Source organism: Pinus tabuliformis, chromosome 2_1 (assembly GCF_031772625.1).
Source record: "Pinus tabuliformis cultivar Carrire ecotype Pingquan chromosome 2_1, CPIR1, whole genome shotgun sequence".
NCBI classification, from domain to species: Eukaryota; Viridiplantae; Streptophyta; class Pinopsida; order Pinales; family Pinaceae; genus Pinus; species Pinus tabuliformis.
The window spans coordinates 525931610-525943810 of NC_142299.1; the positions used below are offsets into that span (position 1 = coordinate 525931610).

Below are 12201 nucleotides of genomic sequence, written 5' to 3' on the forward strand. Positions count from 1 at the left end.
GAAAGACTGTAGATCTCGGAAGGGAAAAGAAGGACATGCACAGCAAGAAAACAATCATGAAGCAAATGTGACAGGTGAGGTGTTACAAGATGATTTGATTCTTTCTTTTTAAAATATTACTGATTCCTGGGTGGTAGATTCAGGGGCTTCATTCCATGCCACACCTGATAAGAAATACTTTCATGACTATGTTCAAGGAGATTTTGGACAAGTTCGTCTAGGTGATGATAAACCTTGTAAAATCGTTGGAATGGGTAAGGTTCTTGTAAAACAGCAAAATGGAAACCAATGGCTATTAAAGGAGGTAAGGCATGTTCCAGATCTAAAGAAAAATCTGATTTCAACAGGGAAGTTAGGTGGTGAAGGTTGTGTGACAACTTTCACAGATAAAGCTTGGAAGGTCACCAAAGGAGCCCTGGTAATAGCAAAAGGTGAAAAGGTTGGTACATTGTATTTATGCAATGGTATTTCTAACTCTGTTAATGCTTTAACTTCCAAAGGAGCAGATGCAGCATTATGGCATCATAGGTTCGGACACATGAGTGAAAAGGGGATGAAGATTCTTCACTCAAGGAATTTGTTGTCGGGTTTGAAGAATGTTGATTTGGACTTCTGTGAGAATTGCATTTATGGAAAACAGAAGAGAGTCAGATTTCTCAGAGTTGGGAAAGAAAAGAAGAATGAAAAATTAGAGCATGTGCATACAGATGTATGGGGACCTGCTCAGGTATCATCTCTCGGTGGCTCTCGTTATTATGTTACTTTTATTGATGATGCAACTAGAAAAACTTGGATTTATTGTATTAGGAATAAATCTGATGTATTTGATACTTTCAATAAATGGAAAGCTTTGGTTGAGATTGAGACAGGAAAGAAATTGAAGTATCTTAGATCAGACAATGGAGGTGAATATTGCAGCAAAGAGTTTGATAGGTACTGTTCAGAGCATGGAATTCGCAGAGAGAAGACAGTTCCAAGAACACCACAAGAAAATGGTGTGTCAGAAAGGATGAACAAAACAATCATGGAGTGTGCAAGGTGCATGAGATTGCATGCAGGATTGCCTTTACAGTTTTGGGCAGATGTTGTAGATACTGCTGTTTATCTAATAAACAGAGGGCCTTCAAGTTCCTTGGATGGTGGTGTTCCAGAGGAAGCATGGATAGGTAAAAGGGTAAACTACTCTATTTTAAAGCCTTTTGGTTGTGAGGCCTTTGTCCATATTGATAAAGAAAATAGAACAAAGCTTGAGGCAAAGTCAAAGAAATGTACCTTTATTGGATATGGTGTTAATGATTTTGGTTATCACTTATATGATTACGAAAATCACAAAATCATTAGGAGCAAAGATGTAATATTCAATGAAAAGGTCTTGTATAAGAATCAGTTGCAGGAAAAGAAACAGGAAAAGGAAAACAAGGAATACGTAGTTCTTGATGAAATCACTGAAAAAGGAAAGGTGCCTAAAAATAATAATAATCAACAACTACAACAACAGCAACCACCACAACAACAACAGGCACCCCAAACACCTGAAAGTGGTGTTAGAAGATCTACCAGGATAAGTAGACCCCCTGAACGATACTGTCCTTCATTATATTATTTATTGTTGACTTATTCCGGTGAACCCGAATGTTATGAAGAAGCAATGCAGGTTGAAAGCAGGAAGAAGTGGGAGGTAGCCATGGAAGAAGAGATGGACTCCTTAATGCATAACCAGACTTGGGATTTGGTCAGGTTGCCTATAGGAAAAACTACATTGAAGAATAAATGGGTTTACAGGCTAAAGGAAGAAGATGGAGGAAAACAGAGGTATAAAGCTAGACTTGTGGTGAAGGGGTTTGCACAGAAGAAAGGTATTGATTTTGATGAAATATTTTCTCCTGTTGTTAAAATGACTTCAATCAGAACCATTTTAAGTCTTGTAGCAGCTGAAGATTTGCATCTTGAGCAGTTAGATGTAAATACAACCTTTCTCCATGGGGATTTGGAGGAAGAGATATATATGCAGCAGCCACAAGGATATGAGGTGAAAGGGAAGGAGAAACTAGTGTGTAGGTTGAAGAAGAGCTTGTATGGCTTAAAACAGGCTCCAAGGCAGTGGTATCTAAAATTTGACAAGTTTATGTCTGAACAAGGCTATACTAGATGTCACTCTGATCATTGGGTTTATTTGAAAAAGCAAAATGATGGCAGCTATATTATATTGTTATTGTATGTAGATGACATGCTTGTTGCAGGATCTAACATGCACAAAATAAATGTGCTCACAAGAAAATTGGCAAATTCATTTGCAATGAAGGATTTAGGAGCTGCAAAACAAATCCTTGGTATGAGAATAACTAGAGACAGGAAAAATCGTAAATTAACATTGTCTCAGAATGAGTACATACAAAAGGTGTTGAAAAGAGTTAACATGCACAATGCAAAACCAGTTAGTACACCTTTTGCTAGCCATTTCAAACTTAGCAAGGAAATGTGCGCAAAGACCCAAGAAGACATGGATTATATGTCTAAAGTTCCATATGCATCAGAAGTTGGAAGCTTAATGTATGCAATGGTCTGCACAAGGCCTGATATTGCACATGCAGTGGGAGTTGTAAGCAGGTACATGAACAATCCAGGAAAGGAACATTGGATGGCAGTGAAATGGATTCTTAGATATTTGAAAGGTACCACAAATAAAGCATTATGCTTTGGTGGTTCAAACATCTCCCTACAAGGATATGTTAATGCAGATATGGCAGGTGACAGAGATAACAGGAGGAGCACTACAGGATATGTATTTACTGTTGGAGGAACAGCTGTCAGTTGGGTTCCAAAAATCCAAAGTGTTGTTGCACTTTCAACAACAGAAGTAGAGTATGTTGCTGCTACAGAGGCTAGTAAAGAAATGATTTGGTTACAAAGGTTTATGGGTGAATTGGGTAAGGAGCATGATATGGGCATGTTATACAGTGATAGCCAAAGTGCCATTCATATTGCAAAGAACTCAGCATTTCACTCCAGGACTAAACACATACAGCTCAAGTACCATTTCATATGATTAGTGTTGGAAGATGGAGAGTTGAAGCTGGAAAAGATACACACTAGCCAGAATCTTGCAGATATGCTAACAAAAGTTGTAACCAGGGAGAAACTGAGAATATGCTCAGGTTCAGTTGGTCTTCAAGGATGATGATGAAGATGAGAAACAGCCAGGTCCAAAGAGGAGTCATTGTCCAGCAAATGGAGCAGCGGTGGAGTTGCTACAATCAGTCTCCAAGTGGGAGATTGTTGGGTGTGGAGCCTGATTATCTTCTATATTCAAAGATATCGCCACATAGGACCCCATTTCGAAATCGGGGCGGCAACATCGCCCGTAAAATATTTGTTGCAAGGGGGGTCCCGGGGGGGCGGTTGCGACCTTTGGGAGGCCCCCCTGGTGGGGGGTTTCGGGGGCACTGCCCCCGAAGCTAAAAACAGCTGTAAAATTGCCTTGTAAAAGTATAGTAATTTCTAGTCAATCTGGGCCGTTCATTAGGCGGGATCTGACGGTAGAAGTTACGTTTAGTTTAGGGTTTTTTGCCCTAGAAGGCAACCCCTCTCTTTGTATGTGGGTATTGTATTTGAGGCTGTGAAATAGATGTGTATTTTGTGAGCGAGAAACAGAGAGGTGAGACTGTGAGAGAAAACAAAGGATATTACAGCGGATTTGCTGTAGGTTGTGTCTCTTCATTTTGCTAGATAATAGAAAGGAAGGACTAGCTGTTCAGGGTGGACGTAGCCCAAACTGGGTGAACCACGTATATCTATGTCTCTCTTGTTTTGTGCGTTTTCTGTGTTTATATTTCTGCAATATTTTATGTGTTCCATTGCTCCGTAATATATAATTTTCTAACACTTTGTGATGGTTATGCATATGTTTGAGTCTTGAAACCTTGGGTCATATTTGATTGTGGATTTTCCATGGTCTCTTGGCAATAAAACAAAGAGGTTCTATTTGATTTGGCATTACTTCCTCTTCATTGACAACTTTAAGACCTAGTATTTAAGGACATTCATTTGTGTCATGATTTTATGCACATATAACACAAGTTTGCACACTTTTTAAGTTAAGAGCACATTCTCTCAAGGCATGCTTATTTCTACATTTTGGACAAAAGATAGATAATGCATCATTTTTAGCCTTTTTCTTGTTTTGTACTTTAAGGGTATGACTATTTTTGCACTAAGACACCCCAAAATATTAGTTTTAAAGTTGTTAAGAAAATTACATATTTCAACCCTACTTATTGTCTCAGCTGTAGATCTATTAATCCTAGACATAACAAGATCTCTTGAAATTTTCCCAGTTCTAATCTTTCCTCTTGAAATATTTATGCATAACTCACAAATATCTCCAAATGATAATTGAGAAATAAACAATGTAAACTTTGAAACGAGAACTATAAACTCAAAACAGGAACTCTGGCAAAAAAATCCCGAAAAAACATCAAAAACAGTGCTAAAAACGAAAAGTGTGTATACTGGAACGATGATTTTATTTTTTAGGGGTCAATTTTGAACATGTTTTAAAAATGGCAGTGACTATGAAATTTATATGAAATTTTCGTGCAAAATATAGCTTCAAAACGAAAAAGTGATGATACTGGAACGATGATTTTTTTTTAGGGTCAATTTTCAAACTTTTTAAAAAATGCTAGTAAAACCAAATTTTTATGTGCCAAACAAAGTTGTTTATGAGGAAAAAACACATTAATGTTTTTGGTAGAATATCATTTTTCTTTCCTAAGTATAAATTCAACATGTTTTCAACCATTACATGCCATGGTTATTACACCTAAACATAGATGGACAAATTTACCATATCACATCAAGCACATTTTCCTGATTATCCTTATTTTAATTTTGAGCATGAAAAATTCATAGGAGGCTAGGATTTCGCTAAAAAGAGGAACTGGAGTCAGATTACAGTGAATCTCCTCTAATGACCCTCGCTAAACTGATCACCCTCTCCATAAAATATGTTCACAAAAAGTTCACAAGGAATCCCAGAAGCAAGTTTCATTTGTTCTAAAGCAACTCAGTTACACCTCAAGAACCTTATTACTCCCTCATAAATGTGTTCCCGAGAAATGAAGGTGGGATAACTTCATTTGCTATCAATAAATCCCAAACCTAGATGCTAGAGGATTTTCTCTCAAGAATGAAATAATTGGAAAAAACAAGCAAGCTCCCAGAAGATAACTCTAGTGTCAATCACAATCCTAATAATGCATCATCAGTGAAATCATACCCCACATGTAGGGGAGAATACGATGAGATACCTACGACCACTCGATTTACTTTGATTAAAGTATCTAAGGCCATAATAATAATCTATTTTAATTTCTTTCCAAACCTTTAAAGGAAGGTCACTGACACTGTCATCTTATGAACCACAATAATAATTTTGATGGCGTTTTAAATATAGTTACATGGTATTTTGTGTTTGTCTTATTTTGTTGCAGGTGACTCATGAGGAGCACATGGACGCTAATACCACAATGGGAAACACAACCAAAATGAGCAAACTAAGTTTGGACCTCCATTAACATCAATTACCACTGAGAAAGGATTACATTTATCAAATTCACCGTGAATATGTTAACAGCAGCATAAAAACATCTCCCTTGGCAACAATTCTAAAAAGTCAATTAGGTCAAGAATTTACACCCAATATAAGGAGACACCCCTATTAATATGGTTATTCAGTGCGTTGCTTCCCCCACTATTATCAATTAGATGTTACCCATCCTCATATCTAAATAAAAGAAAAGGGAGAAATAAAATAAATGAAAAGCACCCCAATGGGGGAAGTAACGAGGGATATAAAAACCTTTTATGGGACTATGAACATCTAGTTGGTAGTAAATGCTTATTATTTCATTGTGGTGATTACATTGTAGACATAGAAACTCATTAATATTGGAAGAATACTTTTAGAAATCCTTGAGTCATATTTAAGGAGTCAATAATAACCCTAATGACTTCACAACACACCCTATTACCAACTATCTTATATCTGACATTTAGTCATTAATTTGATCTTATATCTATCATTTAGTCATTAATTTGATTATTTTCTTATTATTCAGTTATATAATTATATCATATTATGTTTGATCCTAAATCAAATATTTATCCGAGTGAGGAAAAGATACTCCAAACTATACTCACCAGAAACTACAGTAAATAAATTGGAAACCTACATGAATAAAACAAAACTACAATGCAATTTAATTAATCAAAATAAAATAAAACTACAATGCAATTTAACTCATCAAAATAAAACAAAACTACCTTGCAATTAGATTGAGACTACACTTACTTTCCTCTTACAATTAGATTGAAACTCCACTTACTTCCTATACTAGTGCTGGAACTAAAATAGAAAGACATTGGAAATTTTAAAAGTACATGCATATTAAACTACAACTTTGAATGGAGAAACTACAATAATTTAATAATCTAAGCGTAACCTAAACCTAATCTAAACAAATTCCTTGGAAATCCCTAAAAAATAACTTAAAATGCTTTGTCAAAGGTCCTAGTTGTCAGACATACTTGAATGCACAATTGACTGATAAAAAATGAAAAGAAAAAAGACTTATCCTCTTTCATGCAAGTTTGTTACTTACACTCTAACACCGAGCCAAAAGAATAACATTGGAAAAGAATAGTAAAAAATTACACCCAAACAAGTAAAAATAAAACAATAAGGGAACATTGAGTAAGAGAGAAAACCCATCTATGGACCATCTATGGAAAATCTTTGAAAACTAATGAAAAATCTATGGATCATCCATAGAAGATGTAACAACAAGTTTGGCTCCACTGAGAGACCAAGAGGGTCGGTGAACTAAAAATTAGTGTGGTAGCGAAAATAGAATTCTTAAAGAGAAAATTAAGTCAATTGATTTATACTTCTCAAGGGATGCGTTCACACAAAGGGCCAACTGAAGTGAACAATGATAGAGAGGGTTTTGCAATTTACAATCACGGAAAGTGAAAGCAATGCCCAATTTAAATTTAACATGAATAAATTGTAGGTCCCATCGGAGAAATTGCAATATATGCCTTTCAAGTAAAAAAGCTAGCAAAAATCATTAACGACTAAACCTGGAATGCAAATAGTATTGAGGGAACCAAAATAGTTAAGGATACTCATCGTTTTTTATAGATAGTGGGTCGTGCAGCAATTAAAAGACAATCAAGTAGAAATAGTAAAGTATAGAATATATATCTATTAGGCCAGTCAGGCTTGGGGCGATTACAAGGAAAAAAAGACACAAAATGGTTTTATATAAATAGGTACCTGTGAGTATGCACGTACAAAATTCCAAGGGACACAAGTAGAATGATCAGCTCCTCTCCCTCCCTTCTTTCAAAGCTCTCCATCTGCCAGAGAATCATAAATGTAAGTTCTCATATTTTCATTTTTGATTAAAGTTAGAAACCAAAAACTAGAGTTATAATCCTGATAGCAGTTAAGAGGATTTAACTTGTCGACAACACTTTGCCAGAAATGACACAGGTCATGGAGACGCTTTCTTCTGCAAAGAAAATTGCAACATGGCACAGGCCAGAAGGCTATTTAAGTACCCTTTGAAGTGTTGTGTAGTCCATGCCCATTTCATATATGAGAAATGGTTTGGTATGCTTCGATCTAAGAAATAATTAAAAAGTACAATGGTTAGATAAATGATTAATTTAGAGAAAATAGAAGGAAAGCTAAGAACAATGGTATGGTAAACAACTATAGTAATCTTGATTTCCCATTTATTCAACCCATCTCTACAGTGAAAAATATCCAATCTTTCAACCAAAATATCACATAATGTATTTGGTTTTGAATTACAGCTTCAATCACATTTCATTTGGAATTCAAAAATAGAGTTAGAATCTGAATCCTAATTGAAGAACCACTTCTAACTTTCGTCGGCACCATAGCTCAATCGAGGGTACTTCTGGTTGGTACAACGCATTAAATAATTTCGAGGCCACCAATGTTGTTGTGGACCATAGATCCATCAACACTGTCGTCATTGTGAAATTATATGCGCAGCAACACAGGTTCATTGTCTTTACGCATTAGAATGTGCAGCAACACAAGTTAGAGTCATATTCATTTTCGTCACGGTATTGATGGGCTTAGCCTCTCCGGCACCAACACTGAAATTGCCCCTGAGAATCGTTGGGTGGTGGTGGCAGGGCGGTGGTGCGGCGACTCTCAGAATCGCCCCACCACTCGGCGATTCTCAGGGGCGATGTTAGTGCTGGTGTCGGAGAGGCTAAGCCCATCAACCCTAACTATGCATAAGAAGGCAATACAAAATTGGCAACTAAAATTGCACATTTAATAAAACCCTGCTATGTGTAACAAGGAGCTGCAAAATCGGCAGTAGAAACCACACATTTCGGATCAACAGTTGAAAGTGTAACAAATGATATGGTGGACCAAGGAAAAAGGGTAGACGAAGGTACGCAGTGAACAATTTCAAAAGGTAACACCCATTGCCATAATTAATAAAAGATCCTGTGGCCAAAACTTCCAGAGGTAATATAGATCAAAATCTTCCTACAATGTCGGACATCAATATCTAAAGCTAAATAATTCCAAATATCTTTATTCTGATTTTACTTTGTAGAGTCCATATTATTTATCATACAAATTTAATTGATAATTGAAGCAATGTTACCAAAAAATATCTAAAAGAGGACTACATATAGCTGAAAATTTATTAAAAGGTGCCTCTGCACCACTATGAACCTTTGAAGCATTCTCATTCTTTGTTCCAATAGCAATGGACGAATAACTTAATTATCCATACCCAGAGGCGGAGAGGTGGGTAACAACTCAGTCATTTGTTTTGGTCTTTAGTGCTTAATTATTTTCATTTCTGAGATAGGGGACCTAGTTATAGAAGATTATTATATCTATGCATTATGTGCCACCTTCATGGTGATTTTTATTTTAATTTAGAAAATAGAGAGGGAAGACTTAAAAAAAAACAACAACAATCTCTTAATAAAATCTGAAAAAAATGCAATTTGAATAACAATGCAAGAACTTAAAATTAACGGATATCGAATTCGATGTGCAGTTCAGAGTCCATTTCCTAATACCTAATTCCATTTACAAGTTTTACATGGAATTGAATGACCAAAGCTAATACGTAACAATCATGGGCCTGCTGTGGGAAAGGGTGACTGAGGTGGATATTTTGTATTGTGTGCCTTTAAAATTGAGGCAGAAATGGTATCATATCTATAATATTGGGGAAATTCCATGGAATTTTTAAGCATGAAGTTGAGGCAGAAATGATATCACAGTTATAATATTCGAGAAATGACATGGCAATATGTGGCCGGCCATTTGATTGTTTGTATGTTGTTTTCATATTAATACTAACAATGACGTTCAGGTGTGATACATTTTACGGTGCGTTCGTTCAGCAAGATAAGACTCCCGCAGATCTTGTACATATTCTTCTCACAATTCACCACTTGTTGTAGGTACTTCCGCCAAGTTTTTCTTTATGGGAAACTGCGAATGAATATTAAGTGGAAGTCAATTTAAGAAACTAAGTAATTTATCTTTTACATTGAATTAATGGATAATTTTGTCATCAATTTAAAAAACTAAGTAATATATCTTTTACTGACCGATTTTCCTCACTCTGATAAATATTTGATTTAGGATCAAACATAATATGATATAATTATATAACTGAATAATAAGAAAATAATCAAATTAATGACTAAATGATAGATATAAGACCAAATTAATGACTAAATGTCAGATATAAAATAGTTGGTAATAGGGTGTGTTGTGAAGTCATTAGGGTTAGAGTCATATTCATTTTCATTACGGTATTGATGGGCTTAGCCTCTCCGGCACCAACACTGACATCGCCCCCTATTGCAATAACACCCAAGGCGACCCCAGTTCAATTCCATACAGTGCCATCACCGCAGATCTTTTGCAGGGCTAGGATTTCTCCGCTTAATATCGTATTGGATGCCCAGTCAGCATTGTTTGGGGCGATTCGTAGCAGATGGGGTGATTCTGAGAATCGCCCCATCTGCTACGAATCGCCCCAAACAATGCTTACTGGGCATCCAATACGATATTAAGCGGATTTCAGAGGGAATTTTGATGTTAATTAATTTTGGCAGGAACAAACAAAATAGTTTTTCAGTAAAATTTCAGTTTTGATCTAGAGTGAAGAGCAGATCACTCCAATGCAGGAGGCGTTCAGCCTATTCGACACCAACCGTGATGGGTACATTACGGCGGCTGAACTGGGAACCGTGATGCGATCCCTGGCGGAGAATCCCACTCAGGCGGAGCTTAAAGAGATCATTAAACGCGAAGAGATCATTGACACCATCGACTTCCCTCGCTTTGTGGATGTGATGAAACAAAACTTGAAGGGAGGGAGCTTCCATGTTCAACTCAGGGATGCCTTTAAAGCCCTTGATAAAGAGGGCATCGACAAGATTTCTGCCAGGGAACTCCGTCATATTCTTACCAGCATCAGGGAGAAGATGGAGCCGTCGGAATTCGATGAGTGTATTCGAGAAATTAAGGTCGATTCTGACGGAAACATCTGCTACGAGATCGAGTTTTAAACAAAACAATATATTTTGGTTTTACATTTGATTAATAATCAAAGTAGTCAGACCTGGATTTTGGGAGCTTTGTAAAATATTCTTATATGTTATGTTATATAAAAAATAAACATAGGGAAAATTGATACATAAATTATAAATTTTGAAGTAAACAACTTTTGATAGATTGAACATGATGTATGACTTGAGTTTAAAATTTTGAAACTTCTTGATAGATTAAACATAATGGATGACACAACTTTTTGATAAATTGATCATAATAGATGACTTTAATTTGAGCAATTATGTTCTGATGAGATAAAATAGTTTATATTTTTCATTTGCAAATCTGTAATTTGCAATTTGCAATTCTTCATTGATTGCATAAAATAGTTTGCATTTTCCATTTGCAAATCTGTAAATAATCACAAATGGATTCCCTGCTCTCTTTGGCTAAGCAAATTGTTATAAACCAAATCAAGTCCAAACGTACGCAAGCAATGTTTGGTAAATGAAGGCAACCAAGTGCTTCAAGACTTGAGATATAGGGTGAGGGTCTTTCGACTATTTTAGTTAATGACTTGAAGTTGGAATGTGATCAGGCTATGTCAGTTAGGGTTTGTTAGGCTGAGTCAACAACTCACTTAATTCATTTTGTTTAGGGTCTGTTAGGCTCATTTTGTTTGAATGCATGAGGTTAAAACAGTTGTTTTTGGGAGATTTGGGATCGTTTTGACTAGATTGGTGGTAATAAATAAAATTTTCAATAATTTCTAATAAATTGATATGGTTTAATTCCGCACATCATTATTAAATTGATAAATAGACAAATCACTTGGTGGAAATAAAAAAGTTTTTTGAAGAAGCTTATCTTTTATCTCTTTGCATAGATAAGATTTGTTTTCGCTGATAATTCTATTGAGATGAATTGATTACAAGGGAAACAAGTGTGTAAGCAAGTCTTAATCATATAAATGAATTTGACATGTAGACTTGAACATATATAATTTTGCCCCGGATGCGGGTGATTAAGGCGATGGGACGGGAGTCGGGGGCTGGCCACATGCCGCCCCTCAGCCATCACGTGGCATCCCAAGCGCGAAGCTGGATAGGACGGAGAAGGTTAAAGGCGAAGGGACCTGGGGCAGTTAATGCCCGGAGAGTGCACTCGATCCAGAGCAAGGCAGCAGTAATGGAGGAGGAGTTCCCGAGTAGAGTAGGTGAGGATGAGGAGAATAAAACTGGGCTGGAGCAAGGAATGTTGGTTGTGTTGCATTCGGTCGGCCTCTCTGTCATTGAAGCGGCCCCTGCTCAGACGGAAGGGTCCATCACGTGGCTGGCTCTTGCAGTTGATAGTCTGGTTCACTTGGTTGCTTGCTGGAAGTCTCTTCCCACTATGGTGAGACCCCGACAGCGGATGCTAAGCCGCCGAGGCTCATCCAGAGGAGGGGGCTCGAGCAGACCTGAAAGGGAGAGTGTTGGGCATTGTTGCCACTGCAATATTGCACGCTCCATCGGAGCCACCCCCCTACACTCAGGTCAACACATGGATGTTGGGGCTTC

The 12201-nt window shown here is 36.8% G+C and overlaps 1 protein-coding gene across 1 annotated transcript; it reads left to right on the top strand.

The window, feature by feature from the left end:
• Positions 1–250: 250 nt before the first annotated feature.
• LOC149201269 (putative calcium-binding protein CML13) lies at positions 251–10659 on the top strand. Its single transcript, XM_089399696.1, has 2 exons — positions 251–265; positions 10249–10659. Exons 1-2 carry the CDS (start codon positions 251–253, stop codon positions 10657–10659), a joined length of 426 nt encoding a protein of 141 aa, XP_089255822.1.
• The last annotated feature ends 1542 nt before the right edge of the window (positions 10660–12201 follow it).